At 35.1% G+C, this 26941-nt stretch overlaps 1 protein-coding gene and 1 long non-coding RNA gene across 32 annotated transcripts in view; one reads left to right on the top strand and one right to left on the bottom strand.

The window, feature by feature from the left end:
* LOC145668699 (uncharacterized) overlaps positions 1–26941 on the top strand; it is an 867338-nt gene that overhangs the window by 96473 nt on the left and 743924 nt on the right. The gene's annotated exons all lie outside the window — the stretch shown is intronic.
* trol (terribly reduced optic lobes) overlaps positions 1–26941 on the bottom strand; it is a 1284884-nt gene that overhangs the window by 529039 nt on the left and 728904 nt on the right. Inside the window, exon 1 of one of the 29 annotated variants that reach the window (XM_081736794.1) lies at positions 11381–11879. The exons of 26 other annotated variants lie outside the window; for them this stretch is intronic. In XM_081736794.1, the coding sequence (XP_081592920.1) occupies positions 11381–11459 (79 nt within the window). In that variant the 5' untranslated portion in view covers positions 11460–11879. Of the gene's footprint in view, positions 1–11380; positions 11880–26941 lie in introns of those variants that run through there. 2 more of the 29 variants (XM_081736795.1, XM_081736796.1) reach the window with 2 other exon arrangements.

The following is a 26941-nucleotide window of genomic DNA, read 5'->3' as shown; positions in this document are numbered from 1 at the left end:
ACCATATGAGCTCCCGCCGGGAATCGAACGCGGATCTCCCACGCCAATGTGTCAATAAGAATGTGCTCGGCTCGCACATATACGATATCGTCGTTCCAGGCAAGTGAAAAGTACAGGGTGCGGCACGCAACACCGGCCCGTCGTAATATTCTGGTATATTGTGTTTTTGGCAACACTTAAATAATCTACCTTCCTACCAAGAGATGGCGTGTCGATGTCGGGTCGACGTACGTGACCTGCAGCAGTCACGTGCAGCCGCAGCGGATAAGTGTTGTGCAAGAACTGAAGGAGCCTGACCTGCAGAAGAGGGTGCATTTCTGTTCATGGCTGTTGAGCAATGTTGCCAGTGGTTTCTTGGATCCACTAATGCTCATCATGAGTGAAGAGGCGTGGTTCCACCTGTCTGGGTACGTAAATTCCCAAAACAACCGGTATTGGTCGACAGAAAATCCACACGCAATCCACCAGGTACCCTTGCGTGATGAGAAGATTGGTGTTTGGTGTGCCATTTCCGCCACACGCGTTATTGGGCCCATATTCTTTGAGACGACAGTGAACAGTGACGTGTATATGGGAATCCTGGAGGAGTTTTATACACACTTGACCGAAGAGGAGCGTCAGTTATGTTACTTTCAGCAGGACGGTGCAACATGCCACACATCAGCTGCATCATTGTCCCTTGTGCATGAGATGTTTACACCAGAGAGGACAATCAGCAAAGGCTTGTGGCCTCCTCGGTCACCAGACTTGTCCACGTGTGACTTTTACTTATGGGGACTGTTAAAGGGAAGAGTATACGAAACAAATCCACACACAATTGAAGAACTCAAGACCAGGATCCAGGATGTCACCAATAGCATTACAACACAAGAACTGACAAGGGTATATATGAATCTCCTCAATCGTGCTCACATGTGTGTTGAAATGGGCGGAGGACACTTTCAGCACCTGCTGTGAAGGCTGCTGTGAAGGTGAGTAGTCATATTCAATACATTACATTTCATTTACGTGTTGTAGTTAATCATATTCAATACATTACATTTCATTTTATGTGTTCACTTTACGGGCCGGTTTTACGTGCCGCACCCTGTAGAAGCGGGCCCTGCAGGGTGTAAGAACTTTGTGTTCTAGTGCTGATATTCCTCAGTATGTTCCAGCACCATCCCAATCCACCATTTGCAGCCATAGATACACGCTGTAAATTTTCCTGGATCCAAGACTTCTGATGTATACTGTTTGTGTTTCTTATCTACCCAAACTCTATGTAGGTATTCCATTGATGTAGAGGAAATTAGTCCAATTTTTATTTCACTGTTAAGAATGAAAGCATGATTATTTCTTGTTCCAGGTATTGTTTCCACAGCGATAAACATATTTTCCTGAGACGTGCGATGGTGCTGAACATCTTCAGCTGATATAAAAAATATCTAATGGATGTGATGTATTCCACAACCCCTTTATAAAACTGCTGTGCACTTAATATTTGGTTCTCAGTTGTCTTCTGTAAACTCGCACGAGTAACTAATTGCTTTGTCGTTCCATCTATGCCATAGCAAACATTTTTACCATGTGAAGCGGCAAAGAAATTCCACTCATATGTAAGATCAAAATCTGGTTCGTGCATATGAATGTTCATGAAATTTTTACAATTTTTATATTGAGCCGCAGAGCCATCACTGAAATATATGACATGTCTAAGGAATGGTAGCTCCGTTTTTAAGTTTGCCAAGCACACTGCTAAGAATTTAAGTAAAGCCACACTGTTGTGTTTGAAATTGCCACTGATTACACGATCACCTTCCAAGGCTGTTCTGGATGATTTCCGTGGTTCATTAACCTGAAATAGCCATTTGAAGAATGTATTAATCCCTTGCAGATCCATTACTAATGAAAAATTTACTACATATTAGAAGTTTTATTTTGGCCCTTAGGTTCAAACACCCAAAACCAAATTTGGTTCATACAAAATATAGGTATTTCTTAGTCTTGTGCTAAAATTTCACACACGTACAACTTTCACCACATGCTCATTCCGGGACCTGAACTTGGGACCACAAATCCTGCTATAACTATACACCTATACAATATTTATTAGTTTTGATTGCACATTTGAAATCTACAGGCAAAAATCTTACATGCGGATGCAAATTTTTAGTTTCATAGCTCTTATGGTTATTGAAATAAACAATAAAATGCAAAATCAGCTGTTTTTGAGTCGTGACCTTGAAGCTAATTGCGTAATTAATTACTAATTAACCATAAGGGATGGAAAAGTTTTATTTTGAGAAATAACTATTCCCAAACATGTCTTTTAATCTACAAAAAAAATTATCAAAATCTGAGAGCATAAATTTTTCATGTTTGGTTGAATTGAAACAGATGGAGATCCTAGGCCACTCCTTTCTATGTGAAAAGCTGATGATAGACAGATAAATGCACATTATTTATTATACTATTATAGATGAATTGGATCATGATAAGTGACACGATTATCGTACAGAATCAACTTTTGTTTATTTTAAAAAAATGAACTTTTTCTTGATTTTCTTAGAAACTATGCATGAGTATTTACACTCATCCATATTATTTTGTTGAGCGCAATATGCTATCTATCGATTCGCATGTGTCTCATCTACGGACTTTATTCCCTCATTAAAATGTAATAATATTCATGTACCGTATTATTTATTTTTTAAAGGAAAGTTTTAGAACAGATAGTCGAATTCTACATTTTTAAATATAAAATAAAACGTGCTGAATGTATCCCAAAGAGCAAAGGATTTTCTCGATACTCTTGCCTGTCCATTGTTACGTACCTTATCATTACGTAAAACAGTATCATGCAACTTTTATACGGCCACATACTAAGCCCGTAATAGCCCGACGTTCCTTAATCCCAAACTACTTACATATTTTATTTTCCTGTTAACATCAACTGCAACCCAGATAGTTTCACAGTTTATTCACGTTACACATTCAAGCAGATTTTTTTTTTTTTTTTTTTTTTTTTACGAAGAAGAAAGAAAAAGAAACTTTGCAGCCAATACAGTTTGCACGTAAAAAGGAACAATATGACTTTTAGTCACATACAAAGAAACACTGAAGAGTTTATGCAACCAAAAGCTACCTAGATTGTGACTTGAAAATACAATATACATAACCTTTTGCATCTCTCTACTCCCTTTAGGACAAGCTTTTATGGAAAACTAATATAACAGAAACCTAAGGTTAGGCCAGGATCTACTTACATACCAATAATAATCAAATTCAACCTAGTAATCTCAGTGGCAGATCTAGAAGGTACAAACTGGGGTGGCAGCCAGAATCCCGACTATAATAATTAGGCCTATATCGGGAGTTTACTCTAAACTTTCAAAAATATATACACAATAGTTTAAATTATTTTTGTCATTCAAAAAACTGGGGGCCTAGGTTCCCCAAACACTGCATTACATCCGCCACTAAGTGATGTAAATTAATCTTGGAAAACTTTTACATTTTATTTATCCATGTATAGACATAAGAACGCTAGAAAAGTAATGAAATGGCTTATTTGAAAGGAAAAAAAAAGTTACACTTGGCTTTTCTACCTGGGAAGTTTTTTTTTTTTTTTTTTAACGAATTAAACGAAGAAACAAGTAGTTTGTTCGATCTATCTTTTCTATTATTCTACTAAACGAAAATAAGACATTAAATCAGTGCAGGATTTATCAACCTGGGGATCGGAAAAAGAATCCATGCGGCTCGCGAACAGAGGTAAAAAAAAGAAGATAAACGTAATTGAGAGTCTAGTAGCGGAAAAGTATTTTTAAATATTACTTTTATTTGATATATTTTTAATTCCATATTAATTAAACAAAATTTTGAAACTATTAAAGAATCGTTTTTAAAGAATTATTCGAAATGCCAGGAGCAATAATGGCAAATGAGACAGAAAAAAGTGTAAAATAAACTGGAACAATTTATTTTATTAATTATAATTTTGTCTCACTGCAAACGCATATAGGCCTAGCATGAGAGATCTGTATTTACAAATGCATGAAACCAATAAATAATAATAATAATAATAATAATAATAATAATAATAATAATAATAATAACGTAAATCCAGCGTTACTTTGAAAACCAATGAAGATGGCAATATCCAGATAGAACTTAGAACTCACAGGTTATTATACAGTATGTTCTAAAAGTACTTTTTTTTTTTCAGTTTTATCACAGGAAAGCATAAGATTTTATTTTGAGACTTTATTTTGCACTTTATTTAGAGACCATAAACAAATTACATTTCTAATCCACGGATACCCATTTCCTCTTCATCTATAAGCGCTCCCTTAATTTCATATGATCCTCAAATATCCTTTTTGTGTATAATTATGATTGGAAGTTTTGTAAATTGTTACGGAACTTCTTTTTAGTTCCTGGTTAGTTTCAATTAAATTTTTTGTCAGTCTTCCCTCTAAAATTTAAATGACGCAAATTGCGTCATGACCTTATCTTGTGGGTACCCTGTAGTCTAATGTACAGCATTTTACTGAAATACGTAGTTTTAACATACCTTATCTACTTACTAAATATTGTACTGCACAAGCAAGTTGAAACAGACTCAAAAAAACAGTGCTGAGAAGCATTTATCTCAAACGTAGCGAGATAACAGCAAATTATGCTGAGTCATTGTTGAAATGAGTATAAGCTTCTCTAGTTGTTTTCACTTCTAGATTTAGTGTGATGCACTATCTTCTTCACCGTGAAAATGAATACGTATCTGCTAGCGTATAAGATCAGCTGATTATTATTATTATTATTATTATTATTATTATTATTATTATTATTATTATTATTATTATTATTATTATATTAGGTATCATGCGTTTACAAATACAGAACTATTATACAAAGCCTAGGCGCGCTTGCTGCAAGACAAAACATGCATAATTATAATTAATAAAATAGATCGTTCCGGTATATTTTATATATTGTTTATCTCACGTGCCATTGTTGTTTCTGGGATGAGTAATATCCATAAACAAAAAAAAAAAAAAAAAAAATCTACTTGAATTTCGGGGCCGCAGTAGCTCAGTGGTAGAGCGTTTACCTCTGGTTCACCTGGTTCTATACTAGCTCGCGCCAAGTGGTCTTTGTAGTGGACAAACACAGTATGTGTGGGTTTCCTCGGGATTCCCCCGTTTCCTCTCACTTCCTTCATTCTTCAATTTAGTTCATTTTTAATCAGCACTATTTCCTTAAGCCTAACCGGCATAATCCTGCAATGTAAAACTCAAAAGATTTCATTTCATTTTTTCTACTTCAATTTCTTTCTCTTTTTTTTAACATTCTGAATAAAGTATTGGAAGAATTTTCGAAGCACACAGTGGCCCCGCACAGCATAGTCACTAACGCTCTTGCCTTTGGTGCGAGCGGTCCCGGGTTCGATTCCCGGTGGGAGCACTCGATCGAAAAAGTGTAAGAGCATTTTCAGGCCAGCCATCCTGAGTAAGATTTTCCTATGCCGGAATGGTATCTAACATACCACGTGATGTGACGGGCTAATATGGCATAGAAATCTAATTCCTACAAAAAAAAAAAAAAAAAAAAAGAAAGAAAAAAGAAAAGAATGAAGTTGGCCAGAGTTTATATTTCAAGGCTCCACCCTGGGAATTTCCTACAGGAACTGAAAAAAAAACTCTGGAAACACTGCAGTCGCAATAGCCAGGCACCGGATTTGAACCTGGGACACCTTGATTGCTAAGCAAGACACTATACATCAATTTCTCATCTCCTCATTGAATCGAATAAAATTGAGATTTGGAGACTATATTTAGAGCAATACCAAGGGCGACAGTCTTGGAAAAGTTGAAAGTTGTTTAGAGAGCTCCGAATCCGAAAGGCGAAAAGGGAATCAGCAGTACAAATACACCAGTTTCCATAATTCAGGGTCAAATTATCTAATATGCCAGTATTGTAGTTCAGAAACATTAAACCCTGTTATCTTGAACCTTTCCTTTTCTTGTAACCCTAATAATATTTTTCCATTGCTCCAAGACTTCGGCTATCGTTAATTCAAACTATATGTAACTATATCAAAATTGCATTATAATAGTTTTTTACTTAATAATTAAATAGCATGGCTTTATTAATAAACATGCGAATCATGTAATAAATTTAATACAACTGTGTTACAGTTAGCAACATGAAATACATATTATACTACAGTTTAATGCGGGGCTTCTCAACCTGTGGTTCATATCTTTCTAAAGGGATCGCGAGAAGAATATATTGAGGTCAATAAGGAAGGTGAAAAAGATGGATGTAATTGGTGTTTCGGAGAGAAAAAAATATTTTTAATGATTATTTTGAATTCCTTAATATGATAAACATTATTTTTATTTCCATGCTTACTGTCAAATACGTGAAAGAATATTCAAAAAATTTTTAAACTAATGAATTGCTTTTTTCCCCTAAATTGAAACAAAAGAAGAATCAAACTAGTGAAGAATCACATACTGAAATACAATAAATAAATAAATAAAAATAAATACTACAAAAAATGTAGATTGAAATACAATCAAAAGTAAATGCTATTATAGAACTTTGTATTGTGGTATTATAGAACGGTGTGACTTCAGTAGGCTTCATAAGCCATAAGCAGTAATATTCAAAAAGTTTATTAAAAACTAGAAATTACTGACGAGATTTGCTGGATGCAGAAAGTGATAAAGGGGAGGGGGGTCATGATATGAAATAGGTCTAAAAAGCCTGGTTTAATACATTATCCTACAATTTCACGAACCCCTAAGAAGAAATCGCGTATTCCTGGAAGTACGCGTTCCCCAGGTTGAATACCACTGCATTAATTAAACAATACTTTCACTGGTTGTTCTTTCTCGCAGACAATTCCGCTGTCTTTTACGAAGGATTTGTTATGAATCACGAGATTTCATATGCATTTTTGGATGTTCATAAACCTTATCAGCAACTGAATTTTCCTCCTACGCGCTTCTGTTTGATCTACAGTAAAAGATTACTCAACAACTAGTCTCATGTTTAACGCCTTTTAAAAAAATCATAGTGACGTAAGATAATTGAAAATAATGCCACATAACGTAGAACAACGGTGTCGCCTGCACCCAAGCCGTCAGCGATAATTAAAATTGCATCTAGCCCGCCACCTGCTGGTATTTGATAAAAAAAATTGCCTCACGCAGAAAGTTCGTGAGAGAACCGCTAATGCATACACATATATTCTGTCAAGATTTAACCTCGCAATAACTTTATCTCAGCTGTGGTTTTACCATAATTATTCTCATATACACGAAAACAGGATAACATTTACTAACAATAGAACTGCATTATCGAATACTAAATTTGGTACAAAAACGGTATTTTTAAACATTGACATCTCCTCATATGGAGTCCGGACTAGTGGAACAGTTAGAAAATAGGAAAGTGCTCTGGGACGAGTTAGGATAGTGGTTTCGATATTCCCCCTCCCCGAATTTGTTTTACATCCTTAAGCAACGAGGCTATGAAGGATGGGACCTTCATGATGAACCACAGTTAGGGCTTGATTCTGGTGCAGCTGATACGTAAAATCAACCCTCAGATTATAAAGTGTTCCCCACCGACTATCTAATCCTCAAGAACTGGATTACAGGACTACGCCCCTGGTTCTGGCGGAAACTCGGCGCTGAGAGGAAGTCAAGAGAGACTATTCAACGGAAATAAAGATTCCTAAGACCGGTTTTATCCACACGGTTATAGTTGCGGTCGACCGCCGCGGATTCGCCAGTGTTCTTTTCGCCCTTTTTATACATGTGGTTGCGGTAGCGATTCCTCAACCGCTGCGGATAAAAGATTTCATATGACACGAAGTAAATATAAACAACCCAATCGCCGCAGATTGTAAGTTTCAACGATGGCGGTTGCAGATCCGCGCCGCTGTGGATAAAAATACTCATTTGACTCAATGTAGTTAGAAAACGCGGCAGTTGAGCAAGCGCTACTGCATGGATAAAATTGGTCTTAGACTTGATAACGATCTTCATCTAAACAAATGGGGAATTAATTATCGGGCGTGCTGTTCTCAGTTCTGCGGGTGACTCCTTTCCCCCCCTCCCCCATCGATTTTCTCGCTATTACACGGTTATTTAATTTAAAAGGTCTAGTTAGTTTGTTATCTATTCAAAATTCAAATGTTGAACGAATACCGCATATCGAATTAAAACCCGTGGCGTTCAAGCCAATATGGGTCTATAACCTGCCTGATAGCGTATCGGCTTTCATAGCCGTTATTTCTGTTTGGGTCCAGACCGGAATTCGATACCTCTTAAAAATTCAAGTACGTAACTTACGCAGTTAATTCTGCATTTCCGTAGGAAATCAAACTCCTGACCACATGAACCAAACAGGAGCACTAACTTTCATGCTATTGAAATACAGGACATTGAAAATTCTGTCGCCACCCCATTTAAGTAAGAATTACATATTTTAAAGTAAAATTTAAAGCTTTTCAGATAATGTCTCCACCTACGAATTTTCAAATGGAAGATTTTGATTTCGTTGTTCTTTCATTCTTGTACAAAATATGCTTTTTGTTAGTTACGGAAAAATCAGTAATTAGGCAACGAAAGTTTTCCATTATACTGTATATCTCTACAGTATTGGCAAATTAAGTAGGCTACGTTATTCCAACATAAGAAGTTTGATACACGACCAAAGGAATAATAAGCTGTGGATTTTTTTCATTAACTTGGAAATCTAGTTTTATTTTTATCCATGGACTTGAAGGAATCATGATTAAATTAAAAAAAAAAAAAAAAAAAACATTCGCAGCATCCCATGAATATCACAACCACAAGGACTGTTGATTACGACGCTAGTTTCCAGTGGTTTGATTTATTATTTAACGTCTCACGAATATGCCTGAAGGTTAACGTTAAAGGGGACGAATGACTAATGAAAGTCAATGTTAAAAGAAAGAGGAGAACCCCGAAAAAACTCACATCACCTGGGATCAAACGAGAAACCCCCTTGTAAAAGAGGAGAGCGTTCAACCACTTATTATTATTATTATTATTATTATTATTATTATTTTATACAATGCAAGAACCCGTAGAAGGGAATACCTTCTCTTGGGAGTGGAGTTATGCATTGGGGGAATAAAGGATACATTGGATGGACAGCGAGGTTCAAAATGTTTTACCATTTCAGTTACATACTTATGAGTACATCTCTTTATACTTTAACTGAAGTTATAATTTTTTGTAAATATTCTTGCCTAACTATATAAGTTTGTTTCATTTGAAAATACGGCAGTTATTACGTTGATTTTTTTCTTTCTTTCTTTCTTCAAGTGAACAGAGGACTCTTACACGAGAAACTTCCAAGAAGATGCTGCTGTGAATTTTACAGAGCCATCTAAAATCAGTTATCAAACACTCTATAAATAAATGTCAAGTACGAACATTAAACCAGCGGAAATAAACTGAGTTGCATCTGCATTTGAAAAAGGCTCGAAGAAGACTACAATCAGTGGCGTATTTAAGGGGAGGGCTTCCGGGCTTAAGTCCCCCCCCCGAAATCTTACTTAGTATAGTAAAGTATATGAAATATCTTGCAGAATTTTCACATTTTCAGGCAAAGCCCCCCTGAAAGATAGCAAAGCCTCCCCGAAACAAAATCGTAAATACGCCACTGACTGCAATACTAGAAATATTAGTTTCAGAAACAAAGACACGTGAATTTCAAGTTTTTTTTTTCCTTTTAATGTGAATGTGGATGTGAACCAGGCGTAGACCCAGAAATTTTTATTGGGAGGCGTCCAAAGTCTGGGGGGGGGGCAGTACTATAAGACACGATATCTATGTAGTATTGAACGAAAGAGTATAGATAAAGGGTAATATCAAATCGTTACGTTATATCACTCATTTCTCTGCAGTAAACTAGAATAGTTTTTATTAAAAGAATGTACAGATATGTCGAGTTACGATTTGGGGGGGGGGGGGGGATAAGGAGATCAGACCCTATTCCGGCGTGGGTGCGCCTCTGACGTGAGCATTCCAGCGAAAAGCATATAGTATGTTCGCAACCTTGTAGCCGATGATTCCCAAACTGCAGAAATGAAGTTATTCTTTAAAAAATATGAAATGAAATCTTTTAAGTTTTACGTCCCACGGATATGCAGGCTAGGCTAAAGGGGAACGGTGATGATGAGAAATGAATGAAATGGTTGGTGAAATGAAGAAAGTGGGAGGAAACGAGAGAACCCACGCACACGGTGTTTGTCCAACACAAAGTCCACTTGGCAAGAGCTGGGATCGAACCAAGGACACCAAAGGTAAACGCTCTATCACTGAGTTAAGACGGCCTTCGAAGCTATTCTTAAACTGTGTTCTAAACTGAGGTAAAACAAGATAATATAAGTACTAGAATTCTTTATTTGTTGACAACCTGTATGAAGTATTCTGCCATTTATCCGTGAAGCATGGTCAGCACATTGACTATCCCTATTCAGATTTGTGTCTTTATGCATACAATTTCGTCACATTTCAATTCAAGCCAAGGTTCATTTTCAATTACAAGGTGCTTAATGATGCCGGATGCGTACTGCAAATAACACTGTCCTCATCAAGAATCAAATACTCTAAAACCAGAAATGGTAGGAGATACACGGTAGATTTTCTAAATAGTTGCGTTCCTATCTTTGATAACGGTCTCTAAGAGTCATACGGATACATACATAGCTATTTGGTTAGAGTAAACACTTTCCGCGCTGGTACCACCCAAATTACCATTCTTGCACAAAATGTACTTTTATTTGCCCAAAATCTACCACTCTTTCCAGTTTGGTTGTACCATTTTCAATAAAAAAAAAATGTCTCACCAAATAATCTCATTTCGGCTGTAGTCACTGAGTTCAATATACCCTCTGTGCTAAATGAGACGTTATACTCAAAACAAATAAAAAAATGTATAAAGAATCATAAGATTTACCCACGAACTATTAGAGCCAATGGTTCTATTTTCTTCAATACTCCTCGTTCTTTTTAAGCCATGGTACACAGAATTAAAGAATAGTCTTAGTATTAAAAATAAAAATTACGTGTTTCCTCAGTAAAAAGTATGTTCTGATTTTACAAATGCACTAAATTGCATATTAAAACAAAACGCCGAATTCCCTAACAAATTTTGGAGCTGCAAAGAAATGTATAGCACTTAATTGCAATAAATAAGAGAAACTGTGTTATGATATACCAACATGCACTGACTAGACTATGTAATTACGGAATTTTCCAGCGCCCTCTCTTGATAAAGCATGCACATACACTAATGCACATTAATAAGAACATTATATGCATTAATAACTGTCGCGTTCCCTTACCTTGAGCCGCAGCCAATCTCACAACTACAACAGTCCACGCTAAAATTACTAAACGTAAATTTCTTACGTTGTCCTGCATGCTTGATTATTAAGATGCGGTGGGATAGTCGTTTATTTTTTATATATATTTATAAAAAAGTAAAACGTATCTTTGGTTCGAATTCGGGCAGTAGTAGTACAGTTCCGATATAAAACTTCACACACACTTCTCCAAAACACTAGAACTTGACAGTAACAATTAATCAACTAACAAACACTAATAATCTAGTTATCTTTTAACTAGTAACTTATTAACACTAACACACCAAAAAATCACACAAGACACACACTAAGCCATCGTAGATTTTTGTTTTTTCGGTTGATCGCTTGTTGTTGTTCGTCAGAGGGGGCCCAGTAAATGAAAGCGCTCATAGCCCCCCTGCGTGGAAAGGTAACACCGAGCGATGATAAGTTTCCGCGGCCCCACGGCTCACGCACGATCTTCCCTCTCGCTAGATGGAGGCGCATGTGAGACGGAGTTACGATCTGTTGCTCTCCGAAACACTGGGCCCACGCCGTTGACAGGGTTGCCAGTGTGCATGTCATGCATGCTACCACAGTGTAGTTCTCTCTCCCTTCTCTTTTCTCTCTCTCCCCCTCTCTCTCACACATACATACACACATGTTGGGCTTTCCTATACTGCCAATCACATACATTAACACATAGGGGTTTCCTATGCTGCCAATATTAAAAGAATAAATCAATCGTAACAAAGAAAGATCAGCATCCGTACTCAGAACTTTTGAAATGGTCATACGTGTTTATTATATATTTATTATTATTATTATTATTATTATTATTATTATTGAATAAACGAAATTTCTAAATAGATTAAGGTCCCATGATCATTCACCGAGGCTAAAGGAGAAGGGATAATGAATCAAACAGTGGTACGAAAATGGGAGAAAACGCCAAGAAAACCCACGCACACGGTGTTTGTCCACCACAAAGTCTATTTGGCGCGAGCTAGAATCAAACCAGGGACCAAACGCCCCAGAGATAAGCGCTTTATCACTGATAGACCAAGGCTATTATTATTATTATTATTATTATTATTATTATTATTATTATTATTATTATTATTATTATTATTATTATTATTATACTAATAATAATAATACTTCTGTGTCAAGAAAAACTAATCAGTGTATGGTGCATCCTGATATTTTTCATTAACCGATTGAAATCATTGTATTCTTACCTAAAGGTTGTAATAAGTTCTCTGAACCTTTTCAATTTGTTCAAGGTGATAATTACGCATTATATCAACAACTAGCTAATACTGATTGGTATAATATCTTGCTAAAACCAGATATAAATAAAGCAGTTTTGGATTTTGAAAAAGTAGTTTCATTGTATTAACTATGGAAACGAATATTCCGTAATCTATGCCAAGAACATCTAAATATCCTTGATGGTACTCAAAAAAATCTGTTTCTTTATCAAAAGCTAAGAATTTAGCACACAAAAGGTATAAAATTACTTTAAATTATGAAGACTATTTATTATCTGTCCATTACCGCAAGGTCTTTAAGACTCAATTAAAAGATGACAAACGTATTTACTATATTAAAATGGAAAATCAATTAAATAGTAATCCTGAGAAATTTTAGAGATAGGTATCCAAGGGCAAAAACAAAACTGCATCTGGAATTGTAGTAAATGATTCTTTGGTTACTGACTGTGAGTCGTTGGCATATTTATTTGTAGAGTATTTTGCATCAGTCTACCAGACATTTCCAACTATTAGTAATACAAATAATTATTTAACATCACCAGAAACTCTCTGTGAGAGGAAACTACCTCCTATTACAACTAGAAATGTAAGAAATGCTATTAAATCCTTAAAGACTAAATCTGCGTCTCGTATAGATGGAATACCTGTTTTTATTATAAAAAGTGTGGCTGAGGTAATTTCACCAGTGTTAGCATCCTTGTTTAATTGGAGTTTAAATGAAAGTATTTTTCCTGAATTTTGGAAAATTGTAGCCGTAACACCAATACCCAAGACTAAAGGTGACAAAATTAATGATTATAGAGCAATTTCTATAATGAATGTTATTCCTAAAATTTTTGAAAAAATAATGTACAACTACTTGTATAATGCTGTATATGATCAGTTAGACATAAATCAACATGAGTTTATAAATGGTAAATCAGTTATTACAAATTTGGTTCTCTGTTATTCGATCGGGTGGTCAGACTGATGTTATTTACCTTGATTTTGCCAACGCTTTTGACAAATTACCTCCCCACTTATTAATAAGTAAGTTGTACAAGTACAATCTAAATCGAATCAGATAATAAATTGGCTAGATCGTACTTAAATAATAGGAAATTCAAAGTTAGGTATAATGGCTATATTTCTTCTGTTCACAATATAACATCTGGTGTACCCCAAGGTTCCAATCTTGGTCCCTTGTTGTTTTTACTGTATGTAAATGACCTACCTGAGAAGTTAACTTGTAGATATTTGATGTATGCCGAAGACATAAAAATTTTTAAGGAAATTTGAACCCTTCATGATCAACCTCGTTACAAGAGAATATTGAATCAGTGGTCAAGTGGTCAGAAAATACTTTTTTTTTCTTTTTCTTTTGAATATTACCAAAACTAAAGGTATAACTTTCTCAAGGAAACTGATCTTTTTATATATAATTACACAGTTGGTAAACAAAGAATCGATTTTGGAACCTATGTAAAGGATTTAGAGATAATTTTAGATAACAAGCTATTATTTTGTAAACATTTACAGGTAATTACATCTAAGGCAAGGAAAAAATTAGCAATGTTAAAATGGCTTTGCCGTAAATTTTCGAACATCAACACTTCTAAAATTTTATACATTTGCAACGTGCATTCTCATTTGGAGTACGGCACGGTAATTTGGACTAGTGAAGCTAAGTACTTTATAAATGCCATAGAATCTGTTCAAAACAATTTTTAGCCTGGTTACGATGGAAGTTCAAAGATTTCAAAGATATGAGCTTGTTCTGTATATCTAAAGGCCTCCATCTGTTACCTATAACTGATAGGCGGTGTATTTGATTTGAGTTTTTTTCACAAAATTCTTCAGGGTTTTTTTCTTATTATTGATGGTTTATGTTCCATAAGAATTCCTTATCGTAATGCCAAAATTTTGTACCTTTTGTTTCGAATGTTTGTACCTTGAAATGTTCAATCTATAAAACTATATATACAGCCAACAAATATTACAATGTTCTTGATATCTTTCAAAGTAACTTTGCTAAAGTCCGTTCACAATTAATTAAAATTCTAAAAGACCTATAATGCTTTCCTAATTAACTTGTAAGGTGCCATTTGAAAAAAAAATTAGGTTGCTTTTTTCTCTCTCTCATCTTTTATTTTCCTATCATATTTTCCTTTCTTTTATCCTTTTTTTCTTCGGATACTACACTCTTTTTTTTTAAATCTTGGTCTAAGTTTTTATTAATATGTCATAGGCTATTCTTTTACTTTTTTGTATGTTCATTTTATTCTTATTATTCTTAGTCTTATGAATGAGTGTATTTTGCTTGATGTGTTTATTTTCAATCTCTAATAGCAAGTCATAGTGTCTTTCTGAAACTGTTTTTTTAAATATTTTGTATATATATATATATATATATATATAGAGAGAGAGAGAGAGAGAGAGAGAGAGAGCTTTCTTTGTATTTTTCACTTTGTAATAGCCATTGCATGTTTTTTTATTTTTTATATTTTATTTTTTAACCAATATTTTTATTTCATTTTACCTATTTTTGTATGATCAGTTGTATGTTATGTCTATCTGCATGCGCCCTATGCTTGTATAAACCCTTTTTTCTTTTCTTTTTTGGGGCACTTGTGGCTGTAATGCTATTTGTTCCCAATAAACATTTCAAACATTTCAACATTATTACTACTTGTTGTTTGTTGTAGTAATAGTAATAGCAGCAGCAGCAACAGTAGTAGTAGTATTACGTGGAGGACTGGAGAACCTGGATAACATAGTACAGGATGACAATCTCAGGGCTTTCTCGCAAGTAAATCATTAGCTTAAGAACTTTGGGATGGTCCAATGGGATCTTATGTGGTTCAAATAACATGTTAAACTGTAGGTAAACATCTGATCAGAGTTTCCGTATTGCAACTGGATGTTAATATTTTCGATCCTAAGCCCGAGTCAGACTCGGGTTGACTGTTTATTCCAAAACGCCGAAGCCCGAGTCCAACTCGTTTTCTTACGTAATAGCCCCTATGTAACTTATTATGGGTTCCGGTCCGTTGCCGGCCGTGTTAAATACTTACTGAGACTCAGTTCTTGAAGAAATACTATTAACCTGACATCCAACTAAGAGTAAACAAACTTTTGCAGCTTGTTTGTTGTGATTAACTTTCTTCGTCTGACTGCAACACGCTCGATAATATGGTGGAATATTTGTTTAGAAAAGTATTTAATTTTACAGAAGTTGTCTTGTTTGAAGCAAGTAAAATGAATATGGAAGAAATATCAAAGATTTTAGAAGAGTACAGTTTAGATCCCGTTCGGCAGGTGAAATTGTCGATTCAGATTTAGATCCTGATTTCGAAATTTAAAAAGCAGGTGAGTACATAAGCAGTTCCGTGCTATGGAAAATCAGCGCCCGGGGCGGGAGTATACGACGACACCCTCCTTCCTGTACATATGAGTGAAATCGACAGACCAGCCGCAAAGCGCCACCATAGTTGACGGGAAGCGAGATCATTTTCAAATATAAAACACTGCATTTCCTTGATTTTGAGCACTTTTTATTAATGTTTCCGTCCGCCTTATATATATATATCCTTTTTCCTTCCGAATCCTCACAATAACGGAACTCAGCGGTCAGTTCCTGCAGATTTCCCACTCCTTATTACTCACCATTGTAACTATTCGCACTTCATACGCAGCGAGAGTATTATTTTTCTATTGTAAAAATCTTTTTTCGTCTGTTCAAACAGTACATATTTCAAACAGCAGTGTAGCGAACTACCTCTTCTTACATCACCAAATGATATATTCATAATAAAATCTCAAGTCCAAAAACTTGTTTGCAATGTTTTTAGTACGTCTATTATTATTTAGCAATGTGCTATATTTTTTTAAAAAAAAAAAAGGCCTAAAAACCCGAGGATACTGGAATAAACAAGATCAGATTAGCTGAGGATCGAAAGTGTTAAACTTTACACAACCAGGGGCGTGTCGTCCATGGAAGCTCTACAATGGATTTAATAAATAATAAAATAATAAGTTAACAATAATGCCTTAAATATTCACGTTTTATACAGGCGTTAAATATAAAACGCCTGTAGGGACATGGATTTAGAAGGAAATGTAGAGAAAACTAAATGCATTTAAGTTCACCGTAACCGTAATTACTGAATATTATAGATATGTTAAAATATCAAATAATACTTTTGACTCAGTGGATTCTTTCAAATATCTAGGATTAATATTAAAAGACCAACACCATATCCACAAAGAAATTAAATGTCGACTGAAAGTAGGAAATTTCTGTTATTATTCAATCTAAAATCCGGTGTTGTCGCGAATCCAGTCGAAGAATTTGAAGCTGAAAACATATAAAAAGATAATCATGCCTGTTGTACTGTATGGTAGCGAAACATGGTCGCTTACTTTGAGGAAAGAACGCAAACTAAAAGCATTTGAAAATAAAATCCTAAGGCGAATATTCGGGCCTAGGACGGGCGGGAATGGGGAAACTTCGCAACGAGCAGCTGTATTATTTATGTGATTCACCTAACATTGTTAGGGTCATTAAGTCTAGGAGATTCACGTAGGCAGGTCATGCAGCCAGAATGGAATAAAATAGACACGCTTTCAAAATTTTAACTCGAAACCCAAAGGGAAAAAAAGGTCCGGAAAAGACCATTAGGAAGGCCTAGACGCAAATGGGAGGGCAATATTAAGATGGATCTCGCTGGAATAGGAATATAAAGTGGAAACTGGATCCAGTTGACTAAAGATAGAAGTCAATGGAGAGCTTTTGTGAATGCGACATTGAATCTCCGAGTTCCATCGGCCATAGGGTTAGTTACTAAGCATTAAACATTTAGAATAATACATTAAAATAACACCTTACCTTAAGTTCAGATGATATGCCGCTGGAATCTACAAAAATATGCATTTTATGCAACGAACAGTGGCGGCTCTTGAGAAATGACACATTGGTAAAAATTAAACTTCTATTGATTCAAACAAAGGGAAAAGAACTTACTTAATGTACTAATTCTTGTACGCAAAAAATAATACGTTAAAGAAGTTTACTTACCTTAATGTGAACGATAGATAATGTTTAATTTTTATCGATAAGACTTGTGTCAAGAGTCCCCTCTGGCAATGAACTCAACTCTCAAGGAGAATATGGGTATTTTTAGGAATGCGTTAACCCGTGCAAATATCAAATTGCCCAATGAAATAGTCATATGATGGATATTGGTGTAAGGTGCTTGAATTCTATTCAATGTAGTCTACTTCGCATAAAATACAAACTCATTTCACATCACCCGAACCCGGATAAATAAAGGAAAAGGGTTCGAAAGGATATGTGACCAAAACAAATACTACCGGCAGTATTGATATACAAGGAAAATAATGCAAAATAAATATTTAAAATATAAATGCCTTCAGATGTAAGGAAAAGATAGCTCTCCTCTCATCATAGGTATGACCCAAGTTTCAAATCATCAAAACTATTTAACAAATACGTATAAAGTGTGCGCTTTGATTGTCTAGTAAAAGAGAAATGGAAAGTTCTTCAGACCTACTACGAGCCTGATATGCTTGACACAACGTAGCCACACGTCACTCTTGCTCGGAAGATGAAACAGATCCACCGACTTCTTAGTATCAATGGTACTCAATTAGCATGTAGTTTACAATCTATTTGCAGCATCCAGGCAACATGATAAGCAAATGACAAGAGTTTTTATCTCTCCCAATGGTAAACATATCACCGCTAAATTTTAATATGAGATTTAATTCTCAAATGAATGGGCGGACTTTATAGAAGGTTACTATTTCAAACAAGCTGCTAAGGATGGGCACTGATGGGCTTGCTCAGGGTTCGATTCCTGGTATAGACTTTTCTTATCAAACTTAAAGTCAGTGAACTTCCGGGTGGCTCAGTGGTCTCGCTCTCATTTATGGGGTCCCTGATTCTATCACGGGGCATGTGAATTTGTGGTGAACAACATCGTGTCCATGGATTTTTCGGAGTTCTCCACATTATCATTCCATCAATTAATTCCATAACTATAGGTCCAAAACAATATTTTTCTGACTTATTTAGTTTCCAGAGTAAAATCGTGGGATGGAACTAGAGATTTCGTTTTATTTTTCAGTAAGCTTCCGTGGCCTCATAGCTAGGGGAGTTTGCTTTCGTGTTTCTAATATTAGCAGGTTCAAAGCTTGCTCAAAGAGGCTTGAATAGTGGATCAGTGGTAAAGCGTCACTTCTAGGCGTGGATTTCCTCGTTCGATCCCAGCTCGGGCCCAGTGAACTTTGTGGTGGTGAAACACCGTGTGCGTGGATTTTCTCGGTGTTCTCCCGTTTCTTCCCATTCTTCATTCCACCATTTCATTCATTTCTCATCATTACTGTCTCCATTAGCCCAGCCGGCATAACCGTGTGATGTAAAACTTAAAAGATTTTATTTTATTATTATTTTTGAACTCATCAAGTGGCTAAACGGAATTCCGGATTCAAGGGTGCCGATTTCTCTGTAAATTGAGGGGGGCACTCAGACACAGAAGGTATATATATGAGGATCTTAAGACAAATTATATTCAAATTATGCCAAATATTGTATTTTTATAAATACACTAGGGGGGGCACATAAGCTTTGGCGGGGGTCCGGCCCCCCAGGATCGGCGCCCTTGCCCGATTTAATTCCTGATGGGAGAGCTTTGTAATTTGAGCACATTACGGTGGTTCGGATTCTTCCTTAAAACTATATATCCATGTCTCGTATAGCCTATGTGCTGAAAAGGAACGCTACACTACAACCAATCAAGTCAATGGTCCTGCCTCAGTTCGTAGTGTAAGACGAAGCTTCAATTAGTTTATTTATTTGCATCTGTCTTTCGTCAGAACCAAGGCTATACAGGACCTAGACCTAGACACTACAGTAGCGTCTGATTCACTGTAGTGCGCAAGATATTCTCTCACGAAAGACACGCGCTGGTCACTTGGTCAAGAACGAGGTCGTAAGTACATAAATTCTTACCAGAGAGTATGCAATACGAATAGTACAGTTTTGATTTTTTCGTCTTATGTATTTTTATTTTTAGGATTAATTTAAAATTTCACCTTCTAAAATGAAAATTGAAGAGTTTGGTGTAATAAGGGCGTAAGCGAGTTTGCATCAAAAGCATTTGTGGCTCTTACCATGCTTGTTTAGCCTCCTGGTAACATTTCAATTCAATATCGGAATAAAATGCTGCATATTACGTTGTTTTATGTAAGAAAAAAACACTACTTAAATTTTCTACATAGTTCTTCTCCAACTGCATGTTTCAGACTTATGCCCTTGTTGCATCAAACTCCTCAATTTAATATATTTTCTATAGCTGATTATAAATAAGTTGTTCAGAATAGTCGATTCCGATGTTTTCAATAATACTACGTCTCTTCTGGGCTGAAGGTACAAATATAAGAACTCGAGAAAGAAGACTAAATTTTTTCACGTTTTTACGTTTAGTTTTTAGACTTTTTAAACGAAAAAATCAATTTTATTGAAGATTCATTATTTTTTCATTATAACATGAATAATAATTTATTAATGTATTGAAATATAGTAGTAGAAGGGGAGAAAATAGAACAAGTGACTAGTTTTCGATACCTTGGTAGTAATAATAAGTGATGATATGAAGGGCGAACGTGAAATAAAAGCAAGGATAGAAATGGCGTAAGAATTACTTTAATTCTATTAGAAGAACTCGAAAAGGATATATGAAGCTAACAGAAATTTCCCAAACGAAGTACGAGAAATATCAAAATATTGTTTCGTATTTGTTTATTAGTTTACATTTTTTGACAGTTTGAATTTAGGCAACCCTTTAAAACATATGAGACAAGATGTATAACTATCAGCCACTGAGATAAATTAGTTAAGCAACCATATTGAAACTATACATTATCATTAAATCACAAATTACGCACGTATCATGAAATATTTATGTCCTAGAATTTTCTTTATATTAAAGAAGTTCTATAAGTTATTTTCATGTGATAAGTTGAATTGCATAACTTACACTTACTGGCAAACAACGCAATGCCAGTTTGAAAACCTTACACTTACTGGCAAACAATGCAATGACAGTATGAAAACCTTACACTTACTGGCAAACAATGCAATGACAGTATGAAAACCTTACATTTACTGACAAACAATGCAATGTCAGTATGAAAACCTTACATTTACTGGCAGACAATGCAATGTCAGTATGAAAACCTTACAATTACTGGTAAACAATGCAATGCCAGTATGAAGACCAATAAAGTAGCCAGATACAGATTGAATATAGGACTCAGAAGTACTGAATGCTGTAAAGGCATTTTCGTAACTGTAGAATTTACTTCAGGAAAACAAATGTAGTATCTGTACAAGAAAATCATTAAAAGGAAAAGAAGAGAGAAATTTCTGTTACTTTCCATTCAAAAGCTGAATTTTTATGTAAAGAAAAATAAACATAACCTTTCAAAATATACGTATTTTTGTGCATCTCTAGCTGGAATCTAATTTAGCAAGGTATAGTAAATAAAAAGTACTCAGATGATTCGAATCGATATTATTGTTATCTTTTGCTTAATTGTTAATGAAGTCCATTAACGACTGAAAAATATTATTTAACTATATTAACAGTATATGCATTTATTTATACTAATAGGAACCTTGATTGTTTTTCTCTACAGCGATAACACCGAAAAACTCCGTTTCTCTGTGACATAATGTAATATTTGAAGTTCAATTTTGATCGAATTTAAGTCACTAAATAACGTAAATTTCAGATTATAAGTGTTTCTTTTTTTTTTTTTTAAAAAAAAATTAAAAACCATATGTCAGGAAATACTTGTTATGTTCTAGAATTTTCTTTATATTAAAGAAATATAGTAAATGTTTGATTATTTAAATGAAACATCATTTAGGTTCCTTTAGATACTATTCTATTAATTGATAGTTTGCTTAGTATATTGTAATTTGAAATAATGAAGAAATAAGGCGGATTACATGGGTTTTGTAATATATTTGATATCTTTTAAATCATATTAATTTTAAGAAAAATAACACTTCCTTTTCTTTTCGGAAGAAATAAGTGATTTCTTGCAAAAAGGTCTACATCCCTAACTGTACTGTATTGTTTACGAAAGACAAAGAACAGCCCTTTTAATACCTGATGTGTAATACTGATGTCACATTTAACGGTTCAGCAAGGTTCACTTAACTGTGACATCACTCTCACTGTGTAGTTCCCACGCCTTTGATCGATAATAATTTCACAGAAGATAATCAAGAACATCCTTTTATATTTATTTGGAGGATACATTTGACTTGCTTAAATGAATGAAAATTACTCCATATTAAATGAACAAGATGCACTAATATACTCTTTTCAACCAATAATGAATGTATCAAAATGAAGTTATTTACATTGACCTGAAGGATCATAATATTAAAAGTACTAGAAGTACTTGATTTAATTACCAACTAAAATATTCGATTTTTCGCACGGAAAGAACAGCTTTACGGAAAATATGTGAAAGAGTATTTGAACCCTCTTTCCCTCCTTAGGATACATATTTAAATCCAAATTAAATAATAATAATAATAAACTCAGCCCAAGTGTTTGTTTACTATGTTCAAGAATTCATTTCAAGTGATGCATTCGTTATTCTATGTGGAAAATTTAAATCATTTTCCTTCCTTAGAATAGTCATTCCATTCAAAGTGTAATGATAGAAAGAAAAAACAGGTTAACCAAAGTGCTAACTACTATTTTAAAAAAAGAAAAAAAGTTGATCTTAACAGGATAATACGTAAGACAGGTCGATAAGTTGATAAGGACAGTTCAACCTTAAAGTGTCCTTATTTTCATAGTCTTATGAATACAAAATGAGAAATCAAAATATTATAGAAATTGTCCTCTTGCCTCCTGTACAAAAGAAATTTCCAAAAAATGTTTGGACACATATCAACGGATGTTTAATAAGAAGTTTATATATTATGTTTTATCTGTCTAACTCCAGGGGCTAATAAGATACTCTATTTTTTGGGATAAATTTTGATATTTCATTGACAATCTGGTAATATAACTCATGTGTTCTGAAAAAATCTACGAGAAGTAGTTTATTTTTCAATGTGTTTTTTTTTCGGACGATTTTCTCAAAAACAACTCAGGCAATTTTATTCGTATTTAACAAATAGATGTTTTATTAATAACCTGACAACATGGCGTAACTCATTTGTCCTGAAAAAAATCTACGATAGGTAGTTTATCCTTGGAGGTGAGTTCTTTTTTTAATTTTCTCGAAAATGACTCATGTCAAGCGATTTTATTCATATGTCATAAATAAATATTACATTAATATTCCTTTAATGTTGCATAAGTAGACTTTTACGACAATATCCATAAGGAAAAGTTTACTCTTGGAGGTGACTTTTTCTTGGACAATCTTGTGAAAGACACTCATGTGATTTTGTTGATATATAAACAAATATTTCATTAAACATACTACATAACGTCGATCCAATGTCAAAACCGCGAATGTGCTAAATTTGACTTTGAGTTATAAGCATTTTTAATATTTATTTATTTATTTATTTATTTATTTATTTAACAATCTCCAGATACAGCTCAGAGGCCATTTTACACTGGATATCTAACAACAATAATGGAAAGGATTTGGGAAGGTATCGGCCAGGGCCTGTTTAGTAGGTGCCATCCCGACATTTGCCTGGTAGGACTGAGGGAAACCCTGGAAAACCTCAGTCAGGATGGTCGGCAGCGGGATTCGAACCCACAACCTCCCGAATGCGAAGCCAACGCTCTACCACTTGAGCTACTTCGCTCGGTGGTACTTACCCCGAAAAATCAGTATATAGACTTAGGTACATGTTTTAGGAATTGACGATACCTTCTAATATACTCATATTTCACAAATGGGGCTTTGGTATTGGAATCTGTGTGCCCCAAACAACATGAAACTGCACTTAGGTGAGAATAGCAAAATTTGTACATTCGCGGTTTTGACATTGGACCGTAAGTCATTTCTTATTTAAAAAAAAAAATACAAAGGATGGTGTTCTTTGATCGAGGTTTTTTTGAGAACGCCTCATAATTTTGTTGGTATTTCACACACGTACACGAGAGTTTTATTACACTAGTTAACAAATTTAAACTTTTTGTTTGTTACATGAGAAAAATCACATGATCTTAAAGGAACTTTTTGCGCTGAATTCGAATATGCACTCGGTTTCTCTCCATCACGTACAGTTTTCCCGTAACAGAGGGATTTTCGGAAATTTCCCTCAAAAATTTCCCTTTTTCAGATATTTTATTCCCCTAGCTCCTGTCCCCTTACATATATAGTAACATAGAAATTATACCTAAGTATACCTTGATTTATATTTAATAAACCCTAAAAGTTTCGTAAAAATCGCTTTGTTCTTTCTAGAGAAATAAATATATTTGTATGTATACTGTGTGCACTGTTTATTGCACCTGATAGTAATGCTTTCAGATCTCCTGAGTTGGGGTAAAAACGATTTGCTTTATTATACAAACACAGACATAAAAATGAATATTTACAATAGTCAACAACACACTTGTATTGCTCTCTGTAAATACTTCCAACGTATATTTTTTTAAACGTACAGTATATGTATATCTTAATACATATATATACAATTCTCCAAGTTTTTTCGTTTTGTTCATGAAATGGTTATCAATATTTGTTATCAAATGTAACAGAATGCAAAAGAAAGAAAGAATGGAATACAGACTCATTGTTGACAACAATGAACTAATGCAGTCTGAATTTTCCACTACGGTATCGTTTCCCCCCTCCCCCCGCGCATTTCTTTCTTTCTTGTGTTCTTGACACCTGGTGAGGGAGTTTTGTACATTTTTATATTGACGTGTGGTTTAACGCTACTTCACTTTCAAAGTTGTCTTTGCTGCTAAGAGTGCTTTCATGTTTGATCTTAACGGCATTATACCCAACTAAGACCAGAAGTTTAGTTTGTGATCAGTATAATGGCGTCAAGAGGACGGCGTTCGTGTGTTAACTCACCAAATAGTTTTTGTTATGTGTGTGGCCAGTTTGTAGTTAAAGGACAGTGTAGATCCATTACGCCATCGGTGAAACTAGCATATTATATATATTTCGGATGTCGTGTGGGAGATCAGGACAAAACTTGGGCACCCAACATAATTTGTGCGTCGTGCTACGTCACTTTACTTGCATGGGCCAAAGGGAAACGGAGGTTCATGAAATTTGCTGTACCAATGGTGTGGAGAGAACCCACCAACCATCTGGATGATTGTTATTTTTGTCTCACAGTAGTTAAGGGACATTCTAAAAAAAGCAAATACACAATAAGTTATCCCAACGTTAAATCCGCAATTAGACCTATTCCGCACGGGGATGAACTTCCACTTCCCGAGCCCCCTACCAACTGGGAAGAGATATGACCAAAAGACTCTGATGATGATCATGACCTTGGTGAACCATCGACATCAACATGTACATCCAAGGATCCAACGTTCATCCCTGACTGTGTTCGCGAGCCACATTTCATCCGGCAATGTGAACTTAATGACCTAGTCCGTGATTTGCACCTGACAAAACAAGAGGCGGAACTTCTGGGATCAAGGCTCCAGCAGTGGAACTTATTGGATGCAGAAACGAACATATCAGTGTACAGGAAAAGGCATGTTCAATTTTCAAGCTATTTCTCAATGCAAGATAATGTGTGCGTATGTACGGATATAAATGGGTTGATGGCGGAGCTAGGAATTTCTTACGTTCCAGAAGAATGGAGGTTATTTATCGACGCGTCAAAGGTCAACCTTAAAGCTGTCCTTTTACATAATGGAAATAAAAAACCTTCTATACCACTTGCGCACTCAGTGAAGATTAAGGAATCCTATGACACCATGTCAACTTTGCTAAATCTTATAAATTACAAGGACCATTGTTGGCAAATATGTTGTGATCTCAAGGTAGTTGGTATTTTATTAGGACTGCAGTGCGGTTACACGAAGTACCAATGTTTTTTATGTTTATGGGATAGCCGAGCTGATGACAAACATTATGAAGTGAAGGAATGGGAACCTAGAGTGAATTACGTACCTGGAGAATGCAACGTCAAATACGCTCCTTTGGTAGATCCTAATAAGATATTACTACCGCCACTTCATATCAAGTTAGGACTTATGAAAAACTTTGTAAAAGCCATGGACACATCTGGTGAAGGTTTCAAGTATTTGCGAGATAAGTTCCCTAAGCTAAGTGATGCTAAGATTTCAGCGGGAGTGTTTATTGGTCCCCAAATTAGGAAATTAATGCTTGATGATAGTTTTGACAGCAAGTTAAACAGTGCTGAGCTAGCTGCCTGGACAGCATTTAAGTGTGTTGTGCGCAACTTTCTGGGCAATAACAAAGCTGAGAGTTACACAGAAATCGTACAGGACATGATACAGAAATACAAAGAGTTGGGTTGTAGGATGTCTTTAAAAATCCACTTTTTGCACTCCCACCTCAGCTTCTTTCCTGCTAACCTAGGTGCTCTCAGCGACGAACAGGGGGAAAGATTCCACCAAGATATAATGGCAATGGAGAAAAGGTACCAGGGACGATGGGATCCTTCAATGATGGGGACTATTGTTGGGGTCTTGTTAGAGAATGCAACATTTCTTACAAAAGAAGGAAGTAGTGTACGTTTTTGTAACCCAATGGAAGTTTCATATATTGTGATAGTTTTGATTGTCTTTTCATGACCTTTTGGTACATTTGTATTATTGTTTATTGTAAATTGTCACACTTGTAAATTATATTGTATTATATTTTATATATGTGTTTGTGGTAATAAAGCAAAACGTTTTACCTCAACTTAAGAGATCTGAAAGCATTACTATAAGGTGCAATAAACAGTACACACAGTATACATACAAACATATTTATTTCTCTAGAAAGAATAAAGCGATTATTACGAAACTTGGAGGGTTTGTTAAATATGAATCAAAGTATACTTAGGTATAATTTCTATGTTAGTATATGCAAGGGGACAAGATCTTGGGGTGTAAAATAAACGAAAAGGGAAATTTTTGAGGGATTTTCCCGAAAATCCCTCTGTTACGGGAAAATCGTACGTGATGGAGAAAAACCGAGTGCATATTCGAATTCAGCGCAAAAAGTTCCTTTAAGAACAGGTATTTCCTTTTATGTAACAAAACCTTTGTTAACTAGTGTTATTAAGTGCAGCACAAGATGATTT

The sequence above is a fragment of the Thermobia domestica genome, chromosome 13, assembly GCF_964235325.1.
Source record: "Thermobia domestica chromosome 13, izTheDome1.hap1.1, whole genome shotgun sequence".
NCBI lineage: Eukaryota > Metazoa > Arthropoda > Insecta > Zygentoma > Lepismatidae > Thermobia > Thermobia domestica.
Note: the sequence above shows the minus strand (reverse complement) of the source record. Positions and strands in the feature narration are given on the sequence as shown.